This window comes from Geotrypetes seraphini, chromosome 19 (assembly GCF_902459505.1).
Source record: "Geotrypetes seraphini chromosome 19, aGeoSer1.1, whole genome shotgun sequence".
Lineage (NCBI taxonomy): Eukaryota > Metazoa > Chordata > Amphibia > Gymnophiona > Dermophiidae > Geotrypetes > Geotrypetes seraphini.
The window spans coordinates 19498934-19522795 of record NC_047102.1 but is presented as its reverse complement, the minus strand read 5'-3'; the positions used below and the strand labels follow the sequence as shown (position 1 = coordinate 19522795).

Below are 23862 nucleotides of genomic sequence, written 5' to 3'. Positions count from 1 at the left end.
TGGGTCTATTACAAAGATCCCAAGTCCAAAATGGAGTCAATGCAGTGGAAGTACAAGTCATCCCCCACCCCAATAAAGTTCATGACAGAAAAATCTGCAGGCAAAGTTATTGCAACTGTCTTCTGGGATGATGAAGGACTTTTGCTTCTGGAGTTCATGCCACACAAGGCAACCATAATGCCAACACAATGATCACTTTGTGGGAGTCAATCAAGGAGAAAAGATGAGGAAAACTCATAACCAGTGAGCATGCCACAACAATCACAGGCTGCCATGCTAGAATGTGGGTTTCAGCAGCTAAACCATCCACCCTACAGTCCTGACCTGGCTCCACTGGATTATTTCCTGTTCTGAATTTTTAAGAAAGCTCTCAGTTGACAGCAGTTTTCAAGTGATGAAGATGTCAAGGAAGCTGTGACGTTCTGGTTTGAAGGTCAAACAGAATAATTATTTTCAAAGGTGTTAAAGTAATTGCAGGGAAGGTGGATATCAGGGGACTATAATGAAAAATAAAACAAAAATTTCTTGAAAACTCTTTTCTTTCCTATTGAGGTAGATAAATTACTGAACGCCCCTCGTAACAATTCGTGCATCTGATTTCTCCTCAATGTCAACTCTGGAGGATACATACTGAGCCACTGCTACATCATTTTGCAATCAAACATCTAATCTAATCTAATCTAAACCTGGAGCTCGACACGGTTTACAAGAACTTAAAATAGTGGGTAGAGAAGAAGAAAAAGGATTACATGAACTTATGTGTAGAAGGGGGGAGAGAAAGGGGGGAAGGATAGAGCTACAATTTGCTGAAAAGCCAGGTTTTCAGTTGTTTGCAGAATAACTGAAGGGAGCTCAGGTTCCGCAGCGGGGTGGTGAGGTCGTTCCAAAGACCTGTGATTTTGAAGAGAAGGGATTTTCCCAGTTTGCCTGAATAGTGGATGCCGCGTGGAGAGGGGAAGGCTAGTTTAAGCCTTTGGGCAGTTCTGGAGGAGTCGGGACTGGAGGAGTTGAAAGACAGTGGGATAAGAGGAGGCAGGATTCCGTGAATGATCTTGAAAGCCAGGCAGGAACATTTGAAATGGATTCTGGAGATTATTGGGAGCCAATGAAGTTTGGCAAGGAGTGGGGAGGCATGGTCAGACTTGCATTTTGAGAAGATCAGTATGGCTGCAGTATTCTGGATTAGCTGGAATCTTAGAATACTTTTTTTTGATAGATTTAAGTAGATGGCGTTGCAGTAATCTAGTTTGGAGAGGATAATGGATTGGACAAGGATGGCAAAGTGTTGTTGGCTGAAGTAGGATCTAGCTTTCCTCAGCATGTGAAGGCTGAAAAAGCAGGATTTTGCCAATGAATTGAGGTGGTCATTAAGGGAGAGAGAGGAATCGATAGTGATACCAAGGACCTTGCATGAGAACTCGAGCTGTAGTGTATCGCCTGTGGGTAGTGTGAAAAGTGTGGGCAGGTGTTCGAATTTTGGGCCGAACCAGAGTAGTTTTGTTTTAGATTCGTTTAGTTTCATCTGTACCGAGAGGGACCAGGCACGGAGTCTCATTATGCAAGCTGTAATGTTATGCTTTATGTATGAACATTATATGGGCCTCCACACTGATGGACAAGTCATCATCATCTTTGTTCATTAGACACATCTGGGAGTTTTTGTCTAACCACACCCCAAGGGTAACACTCAAAATATTCCCACAGAGACAAGTCCAGAAGCTGGCTATCTGAAGGCCATCCTTCACACATTGCTTAAAAATACCTTCCCATGTCCATATTTACAAAATCCTCCCAAATAAATAATTCCCATCTTAAAGGCCCAAGGTGGCTAGATGAAACATTTTGACGTTAACCTCAGTTGTGCTCTTTCTACCAGGTCTTCCTCACAATATTCCCCTTTGAAATCCTGTATCCCTTTTCTCACCAGATAATGCTTAACTTGTAGACTTCGGGAAACTGATTGGTCCCCATACACACGATTTCAAACTCCCCAAGCTGAGCAAACATCATCATCTTCCTTAAAAAAAAAAGTTTAACTAAGATTTAACTTTTTTCTCTGCCACCCCAGAATTTAGGCCTTCCCATTCCCAGTTCAAAATAAGTACCTGTATATAATATGTAAACCACTTTGATTACAAGCGCAGAAAGGAGTACAGTGGTGCCTCGCATAACGGACGCCTCGCACAGCGAACGCTGCGCATAACGAACTTTTTGTCTTGCTCCCTATAATGAACTTCGTTTCACACAATGAAGTCGCCCGAGGGGCCCGGGGGGGGGGTGGCGGAACTACTCTCGCCGCTTCCTAATGTGAGCCGGGAACAGCAGCACCCTCCTGTCTGAATGCAGTGTTCCATCATCTCCCTCCACCTTACCTTAGATGCCGAGTTTTCCGGCTTTCTTTTTCGGCCAGCCACACACTTTCAAAGAGCAGCACATGCGCGCATGCTCTGTTGTTCAATCTTCTCCTCTGACGCAACCGGAAACCGGAAGTTGCAGGAGAGGAGAACATTGATCAACTTCAGCAGCTGCGCGTGCACAGCTTTTTGAAAGCGTGCGGCTGGGTGAAAAAGAAAGCTGGCAAACTCTGCATATAAGGTGAGGTGGAGGGAGGGAAATGTAGGGCTGCAGAACGAATTATTTTGTTTTACATGTATTCTTATGGGAAAACGCGTTTCACACAACGAACGTTTCACATAACAAACTTGCTCCTGGAACGGATTAAGTTCGTTGTGTGAGGCACCACTGTATATCAAATCCCATCCCTTTTTCCTTCAAAATACCCAATCCCAACAACATGGAGAGAGATTTTCATACTGAAGTAAGACATACATGCATCGCGTTGGATATTTTATTCACACCCGGATTCATGCTTTATTTTTAAAAAAAAGCAAAGACCCCTGAGGCAGGCAACAGGTGAAACATTGATAGTGTCCAGTATCAGGTCACTCGATTTTTATGCAACAAAGTGAATTTTTATCCAGTTCTGGAGGCATCTTTCACCTTTTTGGTGTTATTGTTTGAAATTAATTAGTACTGACAGGTGCTAATAATTATCAGTGTTCATTGGCAGAAGAGGGAGGGTGGACTTGGTCTTCCAAACATTGTATACAATATAGCTTGCCTTCTGCAACTGACCTGGGATTGGGTTCTGGGAACTTCAGAATTTTGTAAATGGTCCTGTAACAGGAACTAGGGGCTCTGTACCATCTGTCCTAGCTTTTACATGCTAATACAGGGTCGCTGATTGCAATTTTAAAAGTCTTCATTAAACCACTGAGGTAGGCCTGCGTGTCACAAGGAAGTAATTTGGTTTAGACCAGGCTGCTCTAGGGCCTAGATCTCAAAATGTCACATTAAAAACCGACGGGCCGCTGTCGCAGCCGTTATAGTAGCTATTTTAAAAAAGCGAGTCATTCTCCAAAAACGCTCATGCAAATGAGGTTGGCAGAAAGTAGCGAAGATTCGCTAAATTTGCTTGTGCTCTTCGCTGGTAATAGCGAAGGGCACATGTGCAGAATAAATGCAAAATAAACCCCAAAAAACAAAAACAACAAATCGAGCCGCTGAAATCAAGCAACCCTCCACCCAACAGCGGGAGAGATGCCAACTCTCTCCTGCCACTAAGAGCCCCCCCCAGCAATGGGAGAGATGCCCACTCTCTCCCGCAGCCAATCACCTCCCTTAGGCTCCTCACTGGTGCATCTGGGGAGGGGCTTGAGGCTCTGATTGGCCCAGGTTTTTTAAGGCTGCTCCTATGGGAGGGGCCAATAAGAGCCTTAAGTCCTTCCCCAGATGCATCAGCAAGGAACCTAAGGCTCTGATTGGCTGAGACGCCTAAGGCCCACCCAAGATGCACCAGGGAGGGGAAGGGTCGCCATTTTGAAGAGACATGCTTCTGGCCAGCCATCTAAGTAAGGTAAGGGGGAGAGAATGGGGGTTGTCGGAGGCACAGGCGGGGGAGGGGGGGGTTGCATGGCGGCAGGAGAGAGTGGGCATCTCTGCCACTGCCATGGGGTATGTAGGGGGTGTGTTGTTTGGTGGCGGGAGAATGTGGGCATCTCTCTCGCTGCCAGGGACATGTTGTTTGAAGCGGGAGACAATGGGCATCTCTCCTGCTGCCGAGGGGGGCTATAATACACACTCTCAAGAAGCGTGCTTTTATCATTCCCAAAAAAAAAAAAAAGATTATAATTTATGAGAATCATGTCATTTTTTTTTCATTAGCCACAGTCAAAACACACGCCACAAGATGCACTTTTAAGAATGCTGGCACTGTACCGGCAGTCGCTGATTTTTGTCGTCAAAACCTGACGCCGCTCTTGGAAAATGACTCAGTGATGTTTAAGACCATTCAGACCACTAATACAAAAATCTTGGGGGTTTTAATAGATAACAATCTTACTTTCCGAGGACATATCAGTGCAATGGTTAAAAACTGTTTTTACAGATTAAGAATGATCCGTTCACTTGCTCCCCTTCTTGATTCATTTTCTCTCAATACACTGATCCACTCATTAGTTATCTCAAAATTGGATTATTGTAACTCCTTATTAAAAGGGGTTTACCAAAAGGATATAAGGCGTCTTCAACTCGTTCAAAATACTGCAATAAAGATTATTTCAGGTTCCAAAAAATTTGATCACGTCACACCCTTACTTCAAAGTGCTCATTGGTTGCCAATATCTTATAGGATTACTTACAAAATAGCTCTTTTAGTCTTTAAGACATTAAAATCTAATACTCCGGCTTTCATAGATAGGCTCTTGATTCCATACAGTTCATCTAGAACTCTCAGATCATCTTCACAATGTACTTTAAATGTCCCCTCTTTAAAAATTATTGGAACTCGCCGTGCTTCAATTTTCTCTGTTACGGCACCAATGTTATGGAACTCTCTTCCTTTGTTTTTAAGATTAGAACAAGATTTAAAAATATTTAAAAAGAACCTTAAATGTCTTCTTTTTAAAGAAGCTTTTAATTGACAGATTACAAATTCTCATTTCTCTTGACATCCTTTCGGTCTCTCATTTTATCCCCTTATCTCCCCAATGTGTTTCCCTTTTATGTAATCTTTTAACAAAAATTGTATTTCCTCCCCACCTTCCCATTGTTATCAGCTGTTTTCTTGTCTAAAGTTGTTTCCCAGTTTGTTTATATAAATAGTAATTGTATAAGTAAGTCCACTTTATTTTATTTATGTAAAACGCTTTGAAATTGTAAAAGCGTTTAATCAAACAATATAATAAACTTGAAAACTTGAAACTTAAGGACCCACCAGAGTGCTTGTTTCAATATTCAAGAGCCCATTTGCATGGCAGTGTCAGAGACTGCTAGAAATGTTGGGTTATCGACCATATTCCCAAGTCCATCAGGGGAGGAGATCGAAATAAACAACTTTTACGCCGCGAACAACTGTGGATATCCAGATTACATTCATTAGAACCTTATGGTTTAAATAGCCACATTGAATGGCATGCTTTTTTCTGATTTTTGTTTCTTCCGTTTTTTGTTAGTAGGAGTATTTTAATTTTGGAAGTTTTCTTTCAGTACTTACATTTCATATATTATTTAAATAAGTTAACAATGTCTTAATGTCCTGTTTAAAGTAAACACATTACTTCATCTTTAAATTCTATGAGTTATACATAGCGTTACAAACCATGACGTCATTCTATAATTTAATTGGCTAAGGAAATCTTGGCGTCCTGTTTAAATACGGGCGCCATTTTGCTCACAAAATTGTTGCTAGCAAAGAAACATGCAGCTACACCACAGGCAAGTTACGTATATTTTTTATAACCATCCAAGATTATTTGAATACTTTAAGGGTATCGTCTAAATGTTTTCATTTAAAATGTAGTTAGCAACAAATAATTTCATCTTTAAATTTTGTGAGGCATACCTATTGTCACTATTGATGATGTCATTCTACAATTTGATTGGCTAAGATAGTCTTGGCGTCCTGTTTAAATACAGGCGCCATTTTGTTTACAAAATTGTTGTTAGTAAGGAAACACGCAGCTACACCACAGGCAAGTCATGCATTTTTTAAAACTACATAAGATTATTTGTATACTTTAAAACGTAGTAAAACTAGTAAAATGGCTATTAGGTTCCGTCTAAACACGGGGGACACATGCCATTTAAAATGTAGTCAGCAATAAATAATATGCAGTTATACTGGCGATATGATGCATGGTTCATCATTAATGTTCATTTTTGTTGCCTGTGGTTCTATTCAGATATAAATATCAAAAGTTTTTATTTATTTGATATTTAGTCCCAGCAGTCATTAAATTAGTACATCATTAATAATCCTTATTTGTCGTTAAAATAATGTTATAATGTTATTCTCTCTATTTCTCTCTCTTTTCAAGAACATTTTGAGCAAATTTAGTACCGGCACTGAGTTGTATCTTATCATTACCCCTGAAGAAGCCCGTAGAGCGAAACGGTTGGGCCTCCGTTGGGCAATCAAGATAAGTGCCTGATTTATTTTATATCATAAAAAGCCTCAAACAAAATTGCCGGCTTCAAACTTATACTTGCTCTTTAAGTGATTTAGAGAATATATATTTACATACATCATTCATGATTTTATTGCATTTAAAAAATTTAAAAAAAGAAAAAGAAAGCTAAAAATATTTAAAAGATTTACACAGAGTTTTTGGACCAGTGATGAAAACCTAACCCCGATTGTTCATAACTTTATTGATTGTGATCTAGGGGTTTTTTGAGGTCCTTTTTTCTCTGTTTTAAACACATTATATACCATATATAGTGTTCCACGTTCATCGATTGATTTTTTTTTCATTAGCCACAGTCAAAACACACGCCACAAGATGCACTTTTAAGAATGCTGGCACTGTACCGGCAGTCGCTGATTTTTGTCGTCAAAACCTGACGCCGCTCTTGGAAAATGACTCAGTGATGTTTAAGGACCCACCAGAGTGCTTGTTTCAATATTCAAGAGCCCATTTGCATGGCAGTGTCAGAGACTGCTAGAAAGCTCACTAAAGACTGTGATAAGCCATTGTGACAATCCGCCGCTAAAATTCATGCAGGCTAAACCATAAACTATTTTACTAGTGACCAATATAAAGAAAAGCCTGAATGCTTTGCTCTGCAAGTGCAGAAATCGCGGTTAGGCTGCTCACAAAGCTACTCACACTGCACATTCCACTGTGTGGCTCTTTTCTGCCAGGAAGAATGAAATATTTATCCTCATTAAAATTAGGCCCAACTGAGTGTAAAAGATACTTGATAGATTTTGTGAACAAGTCCTTGATAAGGCTGGGCCAAGGAGGCAAGGGGCACAAAGCACAGAGGAAATGCATAGTTTCCACATTACATCAGCTACTCAGATGTTTAAACTTGTCCTAAACAATATTTAAAAAAAAATTATAATCATTAAATTAAAACATGAAAATAGAGTGATATCATTTTGGTGACACTAGAAACAAATGTTTTCTTTGAAGCAGCCCATCAGGATACACTGGCTGTGAGGTAAGACATCTCTGGCTATAAGGGATATGCATTTCTTCCTGCACCTTTAAAAATTTAAGGGTCGTTTTAATAAGGCACGCTAATGGATTTAGCGCACACTAACAAATTAGTGTGTGTAAAGTGCCATACAGCCCATAGGAATAGGGTTAAATTCTATGGGCAGGATTCATTAAACCTCCAAACGGTGTGCGATCCGTTTCCGTTTGCATGCCAGCTGACTAATTCAGTAAAGGCCTGCATGCAAATGGGGACGATTGTTAACCCACCCCCTACCCATGGCCAGAGTGATCCCAGCTCATGCGCACCCCCATGACAGTAATGACAGGAGAAGCAGCCTCCTGTTACTGCTGTCAGGGCTCAGCCCAGCCCAGATCTCTTTTGCCTGCTTCCGAACTCACCTGTTTTCTGCCGCCTGCACTGCGAGGAACGGCAACAAAGAGCAGGAGAGTCTGGGAGCAGACAAGAGAGATTTACCCGACCCCCCCCAGGCCCTGATCTCTCCTGCCTGCCCTGCTCAGATCTCTTCCTCCCAGCGACCAGCACGGCACGGCCCTCACCCACCTCACAGGACAGCCCTCGCCTCTCCCCCCCCCCCCCCCCCCGACCGGCACGGCCCACCCCGGCACCAAAAAGTTGGGAGCAGGAGGGGTGCCCCGTCTCTCCTGCTCCTTCTGACAATGATGTCCATCTTCGGGAGCAGGAGGGGGTGCCCGGTCCCTCCTGCTCCTTCTGTCAAGGATCACCGCCATCTTCGGGAGCAGGAGGGATGCCCAGACCCTACTGCTCCTACTACAATCTTTGGGAGCAGGAGTAAAGTCTTCCTGCTCCTGCTCCCGCTCCCCAGGCCGCCGCCCAATAGCGACCTTAGGCCCTGCCCTGGCGTATCATCTGATGCACGGGGAAAGGCCTAAGGCCCTGACTGGCTGAGGAAATGGCTGTGGGGAGTTCCCATTGTAGTCTCGAGAGACTACGGGAACTTACGGCAGCTATTTCCTATTGGCGATCTGCACGGGGCAGGAGCGTAGGAAGATCGCTCCTGCCCCGAAAGCCCGCTAGACCACCAGGTAAGGCCGGGATGCCGGGAGGAAGCAGGAGGGAGGCGGGGGTGGGTCAGAGCCAGACCAGAAGATATTTGCGGTATTTCACCATTCGCGGTCCAGCTCTGCCCCTATCCCCAGCGAATCCAGAGGGAGAAGTGTACTCTAACAACCATTAAAAGTGGTTTATAATTATAAAAAAAATGTTAAAACACATAAAACAAGCACCAAAATAAGCAATATAACATTATATCTCAAGAGGCAACAATAAAATAAAAACAAATGGCAGAAAATTAAAACCAATAAGGGCTCCTTTTACGAAGCCGCGCTAGCGGTATAGCGCGTGCTAATTTGCCGGCCGCGTTAGCCGCTACCGCCTCCTCTTGAGCAGGGGGTAGTTTTTCGGCTAGCGCGGGGGTTAGCGTGCGCTAAAAAGGTGCATGCGATAAAGCCGTTAACGCGGCTTCGTAAAAGGAGCCCTAAGTGTCAAAATGCCTACAGTAGGCGTGTCCAATCTTTTTGCTTCCCTGGGCTGCGTTGGCCGAAAAAAATGTTTCTGGGGCCGTGCAAACGCTGCAGCAAGACAGAGGAGGAAGCTGGCAAGATGGTAAACACTGACCGGGGCCGCACAAAATACTTCACAGGGCCGCAGGTTGGACACCCCTGGCCTACAGGATTCTAATAGACAACCAACTTTCACACTGACCCATATACCAGCCCTAAGCGAGAACCTTGCATCACCTCTCTGGAGGCAAATTTTTAAAGGAAATGCCACATGAGCGGTACATGGTATCAACAGGAGTGCAAATCTTTATGGGAGAAACAAATGGAGGTTCATTATTACTCTTACAATGAAAATTTGAGGGGGCGGTACCTTTAAAAATCAACCAGCAATTAGATTCTGTTTCCCATTTAATATTACCTAATATTTTTCTTTTTGAAAGATAAATAAGTATGTTTCCCCAATATTGTGGGCTTGAAAATAAATTTTTTTTGTTGATTGATGTTTATTTTTGAATTAAGATTGTATTTTGTCCTTTTCTTATTTCAATTGTGAAATTGTAATCATGAAAAAGTTATAAATAAATAAAAATATATATATATATAAATAACACTTGAAACCACAGTCCAAGGCTAAAAGAAGATGGTTCTCATTCTAGCACAATCAAGCACCCTCTCTTAACACTCAAGAGATAAGCAACCCCATGTTGACCACAGCTGTTGTAACAACAAGTTAGATACCTTTTAGGTGAAGCATAATGCTATCCAAGAAGACTAACAGTTTGGCTTTTTTATGCAACATTTTATACCACTATTTTGAAGTGTGCTGAAGTCAGTAGCGTACCAAGGGGGGGGGGGCAGGGGGGCAGTCCACTCTGGGTGCAGCCCATAAGATGGTGCTTCAAGTAAAGGCCGGCAACATGGTTTGATTCCAGGAACATCTTTCAGCAACGGCAGTATTCAGAACTCACTGATCTTGCTGGTGTCGGGCCTTCTTCTCTGTCGGGTCCTGCCTTCGCAGAAACAGGAAGAAAGTGGGACCCGGCAGAGAGGAAGGCCCAATGGCGGCAAGAGCAGTGAGTTTTGAATGTTACACTGCCAACTGAGGGTGACAAAGAGAGGGAGGGAGGGGGAGAGAAATGCTGTACCCGAATGGGGAAAGGGAGGGAGAAGGAAAACCAGAGAAGGGAAAGGAGAGGAAAGAGAGATGCCAGACCATGGGGAAAGACGGGACGGAGGGAAAGGAAGGAAAGAAGGAAAGGAGATGCCAAACCATAGAAAGGGATGACGAGATGCCAGGGCATGGGGGGAGGGAAGGAGACAGGTGCCAGACCATCGGGAAAGGAGATGCCAGAGCATGGAGGAAGAGGGAAAGATGGAAGGAAAAGAGAGGAGAGAGATCCCAGGGCATAGAGGAAGGGATGCAGATACTAGGCCATGAGGTGAGTTGGGGTGGGAAGAAGGAAAAGAAAGAAGAAGAGAGAGAGGCCAGAGCATGGGGAGGGAGTGGAGATAGAAGAGAAAAATGGAAGGAACAGAGAAAGAGGGCGGACGTTGGATGGAATGAAGAGTGAATAGAAGATGAGGAAAGCAGAAACCAGAGATGACAAAAAGTAGAAAAAAGATTTTTTTGGGGGGTGCTTTAGAATAAAGTAGTACTGTAGCTGTTTTGGACTAATTTTTATATGTTTTGTTACTAATTTTTGGAGACCAAAATCCCCTTCCTCAGGCAGTGGCATAACAAAGGTGGGGGTGGGGCGGCATCCAGTCCATTCTGGATGCACGGGTGCAGCTCTTAGGGGGTGCTCCTTTGATCCAGTTTTATATGGGGGGGGGGTTAAAAAAATAATTGGCCCCGGGTGTCACATACCCTAGATATGCCACTAGCTGCAGATAACCTGGTTTATTCACCTATTTCATAAAGAATCAAACATTTCTCTTTTCCTACAGGGTGACATGTAGATTTCCTGAACAGCACTGCATTCCGTTTACTGAGTAGCCTAGAATCAAGGGTTTGCATTTGGTCGCTCCAGAAGTACTATATATTATATTTCTTTAATCAAATATTGAACAGACTAATACACCAAGCAATGAAAGTAGAAAATTTATTACACCTCAGTATACTCAGCTGGATTTTACTATATTAAACTGTTCACTAGGTCACTGTCAAAGCTCACAATGCCAGATACAACTTTAATTTTTAATTCTTGAAGTACTCGTACTTCTGCATGTAAATTTATATGTCATTATAGCATTAGTTGTTAACTTTCACCATTTACATTTTTTGTCTCCAATGTTTGCTTTTAAAGTAATATTTATGCATCCTGTCGTATATGATTATAGTTTCTTTTAATTTGATGTGCTTTAATTAGCAATAATCGTGCCTTGGATTAACCTCATTGGCTACGATACTGCCACTGCGCAAAGCTAATTTGATGTACTTTAAATTATGTTTATAAGCCCCTGACTCAGCCTAAACATATGTGAAATGTGGCCACATTGAGCACTGTTTTTATGTTTTCTGTTTTTAATAAATTGTCTACTGCTTGGCATATTTGGTTTGCTCTTTATCTGCACGGCATCAAAACTTGCCTTGCATCATTCTTCCTTTAATCAAATATTTATATACGATGAAAAAGATTCTACTTACGGTACTTAGAATTTAACTACAGTCTACCTGAGTTTATCAGCTATGAAGATTACTCGGCGCTCCAGCAGCAGTGAGGCAAAGATTCTGATTATCTGCCGTACATTGAGGCACTTGAAAAGGCATTCAAAGTCCACATGCTCCAAGCGGGAGTCCATCGGACGCCGAAGTTCTATCACCTGCAAAGATTCACCACCTACATTAAGCAAACTGATCATGGTCGCTAGAGCTACCAGACTAATAAAAGGAAGTAACAAACCCTCATGTCTCTAGCTGTTTCCCCATCAAGCGACTTTTCCTTGTTATGTGCTCTACTGAATAAGACCCAAACTCGTAGCCCACAGCCATCCAAGCAGTCTACCTTTCTCCATCACAGCTCCCAATTACTGTGACCCGGTCTGATCCATAGGTTGTCTACTCTGAACAAAGTGATCCACGGGGCCAGCAGAAGAAAGGGTCAACAGCTACCAAGGGACACATCTATGCCCTTTCCTCATACTAATACCCTGCTAGAATAATAAATAGTAAATATGTGAGATCTAATTTTTTGAGTTAAGGGAAAAGACTTCAAGTTTATTAGGATTTGATATACCGCCTATCAAGGTTATCTAAGCGGTTTTTACAATCAGGTACTCAAGCATTTCCCTCTCTGTCCCGGTGGGCTCACGATCTATCTAACGTACCTGGGGCTATGGAGGATTAAGTGACTTGCCCAGGGTCACAAGGAGCAGCGCGGGGTTTGAACCCACAACCCCAGGGTGCTGAAGCTGTAGATCCAACCACTGCGCCACACACTCCTCTCTTCAAGTGCTCGTGGCTATCTGGAATTAGAACTTGTCTTGGCAAACTAGCCGTTTGCGAGCTAGAAAGGCAGAAAAAGCACCTTTCCACCTTGGACAGCAAAAAATCCAAGCTAAGTATGAAATCTTTTTTAGTTAAGGTTCCCTTATTTACAATTATATATTAAATTGAAGCAGTTGAAATGAAGAATCTAAAGCACACAGAATAACAACAAAAAATAAGAAAAATAAAAATTGTTTTATTAATTAAAAATAAAAAACAAGGATTTTTGACTAATGAAAGCTCGCAAGACAAGTTCTAATTCTAGACAGCCTGAGCGCTTGAAGTCTTTTCCCTTAACTCAAAAAATTAGATCTCACACATATTTACTATTTATTATTCTAGCAGGGTAGTAGTATTTAATTAAGTCTTAAGAGTCTTTCCTCATACTAAGGAACATCCACAAAGGTAAAGCCCTAGTTTATAATTTATTGCTCTAACCACTAGGCCACTCATTTTCTATAGGAACTGCCAACAAGAGAGTAGGTTGACAGTGGTTTGATGGGGCAGCCAGAGATCCAGATTTATAAATTAGTTTATTAATGTTGTTTGTGTAAATAATGAGATTTTGGAGTGTTCACTAGATGGCACTATAGTCCAAGTCAGAGAATAGTACTCCAAAACCTGAATTCTTAAATATGATCAATTTTATAGTTCCTCCTAGGGGAATTCTTCATAATTGTACAATGCAGGACTTATGTAGACTTCCCCCAGATCACAACCATTTACGTATTTATGTGCAAAAATGCTTGAAGCTGACAGAATATGGAGCTGTGGTTGGAAAACAGCAGGTGTCATCCTTTTTCTACATCTCATGGCTCCTCCATATTATGATTTGCAGAGTTTATGTGCTGCTGAAAAAGAGGACGAAGACTGCACCAGTCCAGCAGAGGTGTTTACAGCAGTTGGAGAGATGGGGCTGGGGAAATGAGCTGGGAAGACATGAGTAGATGGGAAAATTGAGGGGGGGTGGAGGGACAGTTGTAGAAACATGCATGTAGGGGACTGATAAGCAGGGGGAGGCCAGGTTTAATGGGATGTTCAGTCTGAGGGTGGATAAGAGCTGAAAGCGTTTGAGGTGGGAGAGGAGGAGAAAATGTTGAATGGGTGATAAGCCAGGAAAGAGGGATAGAGAGTATATAGATGGAGGCTGATCTACTGCTTGAGGGTTAGCACTCTTGAGATTAGGGTTTTCATCCAACAGGAACACGCTTTCCTCAGGAGTCCGGATGATATAGGGTACTGAGATAAAAATGTGGACTAAAAACAGTCTTTGAGCAGATAACCAAAATAGAACCAAAATGTAGGGTCCGGTTGGACAATCACATGTGTACTATATATTTGGACTTTTTTGTTTTTATTGCAAAGAGCGAACAATAAATCATTCTCCAGAATATCCACATCCACAGTTTTTCGTTGTTATTGTATCTTATTGGCAAACTGTGAGAACTGCAACAAAGCAGCTTAGTAATTTTTGATGCAAGAACTAGACCCAGGCTATTGTTAGTCGATTAGGCAGTTGCTTGAAATGGTAAAGGGTCATGGATTCGATATACCACCTTTCTGTGCTACAATCTAAGAGGTATACATTTATTACATGCAGGTTCATTTTTGTACCTGGGGCAAAACCTAGTTCAACTCTATCTATTTGCTGCATCTATTTGAAAGAAATACAGGCTGTAGGAAAAAAACATGTCATCCTGATTGTATTTTTGCTTGGGTTTGGGTTTTTTTTAACTCTCCGTGTACTAAAGGCATTATTCTGTACAAAGCTTGTTCTTTGTGTTTAAATTTGAAACCAGAATACATCCACAAGAAATATCAAGAAATCATAGAAAAAAGATAATTATGGAAGAAAATATTTGAAAATAAGTGAAATTATAAAGACAGAGGCTCAAAGCTAAAATTCCACACAAGCACTTCCATTCTGGGGAATCTTATTGCTATGTGATAGTGAGGCAACGATGAAACTTCCACCATAATAATATTCTCTTGTATGGGAGGAAGTGCTTGTTTTTTGAGCCTTGCTAGCCATCCATGGTGAGCATATGATTACATTTTCACTTATTTTCAAATACTTTGTTCCACAGTTATCTTTTTCCAGTACATTTGTGTTTTATTCTAAATATCATTTAGCATAAAAAAATTTTCTACCTCATTTCCCGCTCCAGGCAAGAAAGTTTTGACCTTGATGGTCTTTCCAGGTGCAGGGAAGGGAGATTCCATCAGACTCCTCATGAAAGGATACACTAAGGCTGCAGATATGCCTCGTCTTCTCTCAACCTCATCCAGAATCTGAGACAAAGGGAGAGAAAAGAATTTTAAGATATGGCCAGGAGTATCTCTTGATGGGAAGATTTTGGAGGAGTATTCTGTACATTAATGGGGAAGATATATAAAGAACTTCCTACATGCAAAGCCCACTTTACAGTAAATACAGAAAAGAGTTTTTATTAAGTTATACAGCTACATATATACATAAAATATATGTTCTAGGGAAAGTGTGCACCTACTTTTAGATCTGCTTTTAGGTGTTCCTGGGTATAGTTAGAATAGATGTGCATAGTTTTGAAAATATAATCTGTGCACATTCGTTTCCAGTCCCTTTGGAACGCCTCCCATCATTCCGGATAAATATATAGGCACTATAGAATGCCTAGACATAATTTTCAGTCAGATAGAAGGCGATTTTCAAAATAGTTTGTTTATTCATGCAAATGGTTTTGGAAAACATCCTTTTGTTCTGTTAAGCTTCTGCAGCTGGCGTTATGATTGTTGCTGTTGTCCGGGTCTCGCCACATCTGGGTAGGTAGAACCAACGTTTCAGCCATCATGCTGTGGCTTTCTTCGGCAACAATCAAAAAGACAGGTCGTCCAAGTGCCGATAATCGAAATGGGTTTTAGACGTATCTAAAAACAACTTAGGCCTTTTCAGTGCTCCTGTATGCCCAGAGCTGAAAGGGGTGTTTTAGGAGGAGTGGGACGTGGGTGGGACATGGGCTGACCTAGACTTAGTCGTACTGCAAGTATAACCAAAAGTTTAACGAGACTACCTACACGGAACTTATATGTAGCAACTTAGGCGATCTACATATAAGGTAGAAGGTATTCAAAGAGACCAGATAACCACTGCAGACATAAAGTACAGACCCCCACACACTCCCCCAGTGATCACTGATCCCCCCCCCCGCTATAAAAATCAGAATAAAAACATACATATCTACCTCCAGAACATCAGCATCTGGCATAGGAAAGTCTAGTAGAGCTGCACAGAGGTAGCTTAAGCAGTCTGGGGGGTGGGCTAGTGAACCATAGAGAGGAGGACCCAGGCCCATAAGTCACTCTAACCACTGCATTCATGGTGAAACATATGTTCTCACAAAAAAAAACCCCGAACCCTACTGTACTGCCATATAGGTGTCACCTATAGACATAAGGGCTATTGTGGTAGACAGATGGGTCTAGTAGGTTTGGGGAGGCTCACCATGATCTATAAGGGAGTTGTGGTGAGATGTTTATGTGGCATCCCTTTTGTGAAGTTCACAGCAGTGCCCTGTAAGGTGCCTCACTACTCTGTCTGGGTGTCTAACCCATCACTTTGCTGACCCCTCCCACGTCCAAAAGGTCTTGTTCTAGGCATTTTTGATTTTTTGGATGAGAATGGGGTATAAAGATGGATGACTTAGCGGTCTGGACAATCAAACGGTTGGTCGCACAAGTAGACAATTCTCAAAAAAATATATATTTTGGATGTATTTTTCGAGAATGGACTTTGGACGTGTCCGACTATGGGTGACTAGCGACTTAGGCCCAAAATGGACTTAGACGTATTTTTTTTGATTATGTCCCTCCACACCTTTAGAGACAAGTCCTGTTATAAGTGCCTCCTGCCGTAAGTCAGTCATGGGAAAAGATTCAGTCCTGAACAGCTTCAAAGTAGCCATGAACATCAAATAACCTAAAAAGGTGAGGGAAGGATCGCCACCTTCATGCACTACCAGAAAAACAACAACAAAAAACTGCCAAATTTATCAGCATCTTAAACTATTCCAGCTTCCAAGTCGGTTTTGACCAGAAGAGCACCGTGCCAAAAGGTAAGATTTCTAGCAAAAAGGTGGTATAGGGATAGTTGGAAGCATGCAAGCAGCAATGTTTACATGAATATCCAGCCAGGTGGCTCAAAGCCTAATTATAAAAAAGTGAGGATCCTCCTAAAGTTATTGAAGCTACACATATTTGTTTCTACAGAGCTTTGCCTTGGAGATGACCTATGTAATAAAACTATGTGGAGAACAGATGGAACGTCTTAAAGATTCAGATTATTCTCTCTTTACTGCTTCATGCCATACTAGCCAACATAAATAAGACCACAGCTGATCTTTTCCACATCTGATGGAATACGAATATGATAAGCTTAAAAAAAAAAAAAAAAAAAAAAGAGTAAAGCAAGCATTTAAGCAGTTAGTGGTTTGACCTGGAAGAAAAATCTTCTAACCCACTATCTATGAATGATCCACACGGCTGCATGTTTACCTAAATCAGTCACGTTCCTTTGTTTCCACTGGATGATTCTGGACTGAAAACATTATCTTCATGAATGCAGTCTACTTGGTTCAAACCAGCAAAAAATGAAATATATGAGCCGCAAAAAAAAAAAAAGTTGGGAATTCTCCACAACTAAAGTGATGGAAGCTCTAAAAAGAAATGTTTCACTGGCAGACCTGTTTGAGGCCATTAGATTAACTCATCTGTGGCTTTATAAACTGTTCTACTTGTTCATCATTTCCAGAAGCCTCCGTTCAAGTTCTGTTGTTACCAAGAGGCAGAATCATAGAACATGACGGAAAAAGGGCCCTCAGCGTCAACCTTCATCCGCATCCACTCTCAAGAAGGTGGTGCAGCTGCTCAACAGACAAATGCAGTATGAGAACAGCACACTCAGACAGTAAATAGCTGAACTTATAGAGGGGAGTCCTTAAATCCTTTACACACAAAGTTGGTGACAAAAAGTCTCATACAAAACAGCAGAGATTTTCTAAACAAATTCAAAATCATCATGCAGCTACTGCCAGATGCTCGGTGGTCATAATGAACATAGAATCACCATACCGCAAAATTCCCCATGTAGATAGTGTAATTGCACGTGACAAATTTCTAAAAGCATCTATCCTAAACCACCAATATGAGTATACACTAGAAACTCTCACAAAATAAGTCAAATTCATCCTGATTCACATAGTGGCATAGTGAGGGCAGTAGTGCCCTCCTCTTTACCACCCCCCAGCTCCTTTCACGCCAACTCCCCCATGCTCCTACTGCATCCCCATGCCACACTCGCAACCTCCCTTCCCATTCCTGTGCCTCTTTAAATCTTCGCCAGTACAAGCAGCTTCTCTGGCCTGCTGCTCGCGCTGGGGTTGGCTTTCCTTCTGATGTAAACTAAACTAAACTAAACTAAACCTTAGGTTTATGTACCGCGCCATCTCCATGGTTGTGGAGCTCGGCACAGTTTACAGGAGTTGTAATGAGAAAAGAACTACAAGGTAAAGGCTAGATGAGGATCAGAGGAAAGAAGGAAGTTAGAGGGCTAGGATGTCAAATGGGGAGGGAAGAGTTAGATTTTTGAGAATAACCAGGTTTTCAGATGTACTTCCTAGCCCCACAACTTTCCCTCTGATGCTTCCTGACCCCGCAACCCGGATGTGATTTCAGAGGGAGCCAAGCTGGCACGAGCAGCAGGCTAGGGTAGATGTTCGTGCTGGCAAAGATTTAAAAAAGATACGGGGTGGGGAAAGGAAGGTGTGAGTGTGGTGTGGGGGGAGGCTGAGAGGTGCCAGTGCCCGGGATGGTTCGCCCCCATTACTACACCACTGGACTCACAACTCCTTCCAGTTCAATAATGATACCCAATCTACAAATTACAAGCACTACAATGAGTACCAGAACAGTAATTCAACATGCCAACTTTTTCATGATAGAACTAGAAGATAACACTTTTGAATACATATAAGACTAAACTCTTTAAATTTTACCAGCATATTGATGACATTTTTATGATCTGGACTGAGGGAGAGAAGCTCTCAAACAATATTACAATTGTATTAATGCCTCCAATCCTTCAGCCAGATTCAAAATTAACTACGCCACAGAAAAAGTTAACTTTCTAGACACGACAGTTTTTATTAACAATGACTATTACAAACATCTATAGGCAGGAAACCAACTGACAGATGCAGCTATTTCCACAATTCAAGTTTCCACCCTTTACATATCAAAAAGTCAATTATTCATAGCCAAACCACACAATACAATTGTATATGCTCTGACCTAAGAGACAAAGATAAACACATCAAAAGCCTGACTGAATCCTTCAAACAGAAAGGCTACAAATATTGTTCAGGATGATCACCTTGTCATTATAATACACCCAAAGAAAACCTACTGCAGTATAAAGAAAAAAACACTATTCTCGGCGAGCTCCCCCCCCTCCCCCCCAATTTGTAGTGAGAAATAATCCAGAGCTGGAAAAACCATAAAAAGATCTACAGCCACTATTCTAGGATGGATTACTGAATTTCCAGGTCCACCAATGCTAGCCTTCTGATAACTACCTAATCTAAACCAATTAGTAAAAAGCAAGCTCCTAACAGATGCTCAAATATATTTTATTTACAAAATATGTATACCATTTTTAAAATAAAATCATTCATACTAGTTTAGAAATCAAATAAAACAATGATGATTGAAACAAAGATAAGACAGACAGAATGAGATGAGAACAGCACAAGTCCCTGCAATGTACCAAGCTGCAAATTATGACAGCACGTATTGCAAGATCAAGTTATTACAGGAGACTAAAATTAATACTGAAAAGTGTTTTAAGATCAAAGAATAAGATACAAACCATTAACCAGCTTTCAATTCCTTACTCACATTAGAGGCTGAATGAATTTTGGTTTTGGTGCCTAAAGTGACCCAAAATCCTAATTCATTCTTGTTTCGGTTTCGACTGAAAATGCACTTACGTTGTCAGCTGAAACCAAAACCGAAATGCAGTCCCTGCTCCTTTCTTCTCCCCACCTTGAACAAAAGAATCTTCCCTCCAAAACCACCCCTCTGAACTAAAGGAGTCCCCTCCTGGACATCCACTACTACCACCGGTAACACAATCCCCTAGGGTAGGGTTACCATATGGCTCCAGAAAAAGGAGGACGGATTGAGACATCCGGGTTTTACTTCCATTGCTTTCAGTGAAAGTAAAACCTGGATGTCTCAATCTGGAGCCATATGGTAAACCTACCCTAGGGCCTACCCTTTCTCCATCCCTCCCCTCCACCTGTATATGCAGTAACACGGTGATGAGTAGCACCAAGCTCTTCTCATGGCAACTGGAGCTCACTGCCTCAGCCATAGCTTCCACTGGTGGTTGCTCCATTTCTGGTTGAGGGTTTGTATTTGCCCCCCCCCCCCTCCATTGCCAGTCTATCTTAATGGTGGTCTTCTGTTGGTCCCTGACAGTGGCAGTGTTGCATCAATGCTGCTTGCAGTCTGTTCCAAGCTTTCCCTCTGGTCTGTCTTGCCCCCGTGACATCAGTTCCTCTTTCTTCATGGGCAAGATGGGTCAGAGGGACAGCCTTGGACCAGGCTACAGTATGTGCAAAGCTGTCACCAATAGAAGATCACCTTTAAGATAGACCATTGTAGGGGGGAGGATGTTGAATCGTTGGGGGGAGGAAAGATGGCAGATTGCACCTAAAAAAGCGGTTGGGAAAGAGTAGAAAAGAGCAGAAGATATGTTTGGGACAGAAGATGCTACAATGTGATTAATTTTTAAACCATGTTTAATAATTAATGCATTAATTGAAGAGTTAACTGCAATTAACTTGCAGCCCTATTTCAAATAAATCAACCTTTCAGAATATCCCAGAACAAATAACTTTTAAAAACATTGAATCCACATGGAGGGTAATTTTATTAAGAATGCATTTAAGCCCTTAAGGGCTGATTCTGTATAGGACGCTGGTCTCAGTGGACACCTATGAAGCGGCTGAGAATCGCGCAACGACATTCTATACAGAATCGCATCTGTCTTTAAAAAAAACAGACGTCTTATCCCCCAATTCTGAAACCGATGCCCATGTCACCGGTGCTGGTTGCAAAATTGCACCTGCCTGATCGAGGGATACCTTGCCATCAACTGACAGCAGCAAGGGAATCCCTGATCAGCTGAGCTGGCAGGCCTCCTGGAAGCCACGGCTGAGATGCAATTAGCTGAGCGGCTTCAACAGGGGACCTCTAACGCTCACCCTTAATATTGTCAGGAGACATGCCCACTCCCTCCTGTTGTGATCCCCCGACACCCCCCCACCACCACCGAAGCACCATCAACCCGATACCCCCGCCCCCCACCCCCGAAGCACCATCAGCAAGAGGGATGCTCACTCTGGACCAACTCCATCCTGTTTATATCTTTTTGAAGGTGCGGTCTCCAGAATGGTACACAATATTCTAAATGAGATCTCACCAGAATCTTATACAGGGGAATCAATACCAACTTTTTCCTATTGGCCATACCTCTTCCTATGCACCCTAGCATCCTGCTAGCTTTTGTCGTCACCTTTTCAATCTTTGGTCTCCTTAAGAGCATCACATACAATCATACCACTCTTCTGTTGTGCACATAAGCTCTTCACCCCCTAAACTGTACCGTTCCTTCGGGTTTTTGCATCCCAAATGCATGACCTTGCATTTCTTAGCATTAAATTTTAGCTGCCAAATTTCAGACTATTCTTCAAGCCTTCACTACGTCTTTCCTTCATGTTATTCACACCATCCGGGATGACTACTCTATTGCAGATTTGGGTATCATCCGCAAAGAGGCAAATATTACCTGACAGCCCTTCAGCAATATCGCTTATAAAAATGTTAAAACGAACAGGCCCAAGAACAGAAACCTTGAGGCAAACCACTGGTAACATCCTTTCCTCAGAGCGATCTCCATTACCTTCTGTCATCTTCCACTCAACAAGTTTCTGACCCAGCTCGTCACTTTGGGGCCCATCCTGAGGGCACTCAGTTTATTTATTAGACGTCTGTGTGGAACACTGTCAAAGGCTTTGCTAAAATCTAAATACACTACATCTAGCGCACTCCCTCTATGCAGTCATAGAAATTGATCAGATTTGTCTGACAAGACCTACCTCTAGTGAATCCATGTTGCCTCTGGTCCTGTAATCCACCGGATTCCAGAAACTTCACCATTCTCTGTTTTAAAAGTGTTTCTATTCATTTGCTTAGCACAGAAGTCAGACTTACCGGCCTGTAATTCCCTGCTTCTTCCTTACTTCTACTTTTGTGTAAAGGGACCACAGCAGCTCTTCTCCAATCTTCCGGTACCACTCCCGACTCTAGAGAAGCATTGAAAAGGTCAGTCAGCGGAGCCACCAGAACTTTCCTAAGTTCCTTCAGCACCCTTGGATGTACACCATCCAGCCCAATCGCTTTGTCTACCTTTAATTTAGCTAGCTCCTCAAGAACACAATCCTCTGAAAATTGATCAGGGTCTACCACTACTCCACCTTTATTCATGTTTGTCTTCTGTAGTCCTGCTCCCGGCACTTCAGCCATGAACACAGAACAGAAATATTTGTTGAGCAATTCGGCCTTTTCTTTATCAGCTTCTACATATTTTTTCCTTCACTTTTGAGTCTTAGAATGCCACTTTTTCTCATCTTCCTAACACTGACATATCTAAAAAATGTCTGTTTTACCATATCAGTTATTTTTCTTCCATTTATATCTTTGCTTTCCTGACTACTCGACCAGCTTCTCTTAACTTTTCTAGATATTTTTGCCTGTTTTCCTCTTTCTATGATCTTTTGTAGTTTATAAAAGCTAACCTCTTCTTCCTTACTGTTTCAACTACTAATTTTGAGAACCAAAGCGGCCTTGTCCTCAATTTTACTTGCTTGACTCACAAAATGGTCTGTCGCTCTTACAATAACTCCTTTCAGTTTTGCCCAATGCATTTCTACTCCTTCCAGATGTTCCCATCTAGGCAACAATTCCTTGACGTAATCCCCCATCTGAACAAAGTTTGTTTTTTTTAGTCTAGAACCATTATTTGAATGAGCCCTCTCAATATTAAACCGTACCATGCAGTGATCACTGGATGCCAGATGATCACCCACTGTAAAATCAGAAACACTTTCCTCGTTTGTAAGCACTAAGTCCAGTATGACCCCATCCTGCAAGGGTTCCATTACCAACTGCTGGAACAGTTCTCCTTGTAGAGAATCCAGATCTTCCTACTTCTAGAAAACCTCTCAAAATGGATACACCAATCAACATCAGGCATGCTAGAGCGATTCAAAGGGAAACTAAAAAGCCATCTCTTCAAAGATGCCTTTTCGTTGTAATATTTATCTGATCACTAATCTCTCCAAGAGACATTAAGCCATCTTCAGCTCTTCTCAACTTTATACTAGAGCATTAATCTTCCTAAGAGACATAAAAGTCATTCTTAGTTCTTCCTAGCCTATCCCCTCCCTTTCGTTCTCACCTTGATTGTTCTCTTTTCTTTAAGCATATGTAGTTCCTCCCCGTCTTTCCCAGTGTGGCTAGTACGTCAAATTATCCCAATATTAAGTGTATATATTTTAAATATTGTATAACTTATCTTGAAACCTAGGACTAGGCGATCATATCAAATTTTAATTAAACTAAAACTAAGCTATGTTAAAACCACCTATTAATAAAACTTCCCCTTTTTATATATATTCTGAATGTCTGCTATCAAATCTCTGTCCACTTCTTTCGTCTGTGAAGGAGGCCCGAATATCACACCAATGTAAATATATTTAACATTCCCTCTTTTCAAATTGATCCACAGTGCCTCTTCCTTGCCCTGCAGATCCTGCAATGGTGTGGCTTTAATATGATCTTTAACATATAATGTTACTTCTCCTTCTTTTCTTCCTATCCTGTATTTCCTGAACAGATTATAGCCTGGTATAATTATATCTCAGTCATGGTTCTCCGTGAACCACGTCACCGTGATCGCTACTATATCCAACTCATCTTCCATCATAGCTTCTAGATTCAGAATCTTGTTTCCCATATTTCGAGCATTAGTATATACTGCATTCCAGACATTGCCCGTTTTTCCCATACACGTAAAGGTATTCAGTGATTTACTTTCCTGAGGGCTTATACTCACCCAGTGGCTTTGATCATCCTGCCCCATCACTTCTAGTTTAAAACCCTCTTCAGTAGATAAGACAACTTGCTGCCGAAGACACTTCTTTCCTTCTTTGATAGATGGATACCATC

General features: G+C 41.8%; 1 protein-coding gene and 1 pseudogene across 4 annotated transcripts in view; both read right to left on the bottom strand.

Annotated features, from left to right (window-relative positions):
* DENND2B (DENN domain containing 2B) overlaps nt 1-23862 on the bottom strand; it is a 363764-nt gene that overhangs the window by 36260 nt on the left and 303642 nt on the right. For all 4 annotated transcript variants that reach the window (XM_033928054.1, XM_033928053.1, XM_033928056.1 and 1 more), the window contains 2 exons: nt 14686-14826; nt 11722-11870 (listed from right to left, as the gene is read on the bottom strand). In XM_033928054.1, coding sequence (XP_033783945.1) covers nt 11722-11870; nt 14686-14826 — 290 coding nt within the window. The remainder of the gene's footprint in view (nt 1-11721; nt 11871-14685; nt 14827-23862) is intronic.
* LOC117352417 lies at nt 11341-11473 on the bottom strand (annotated as a pseudogene).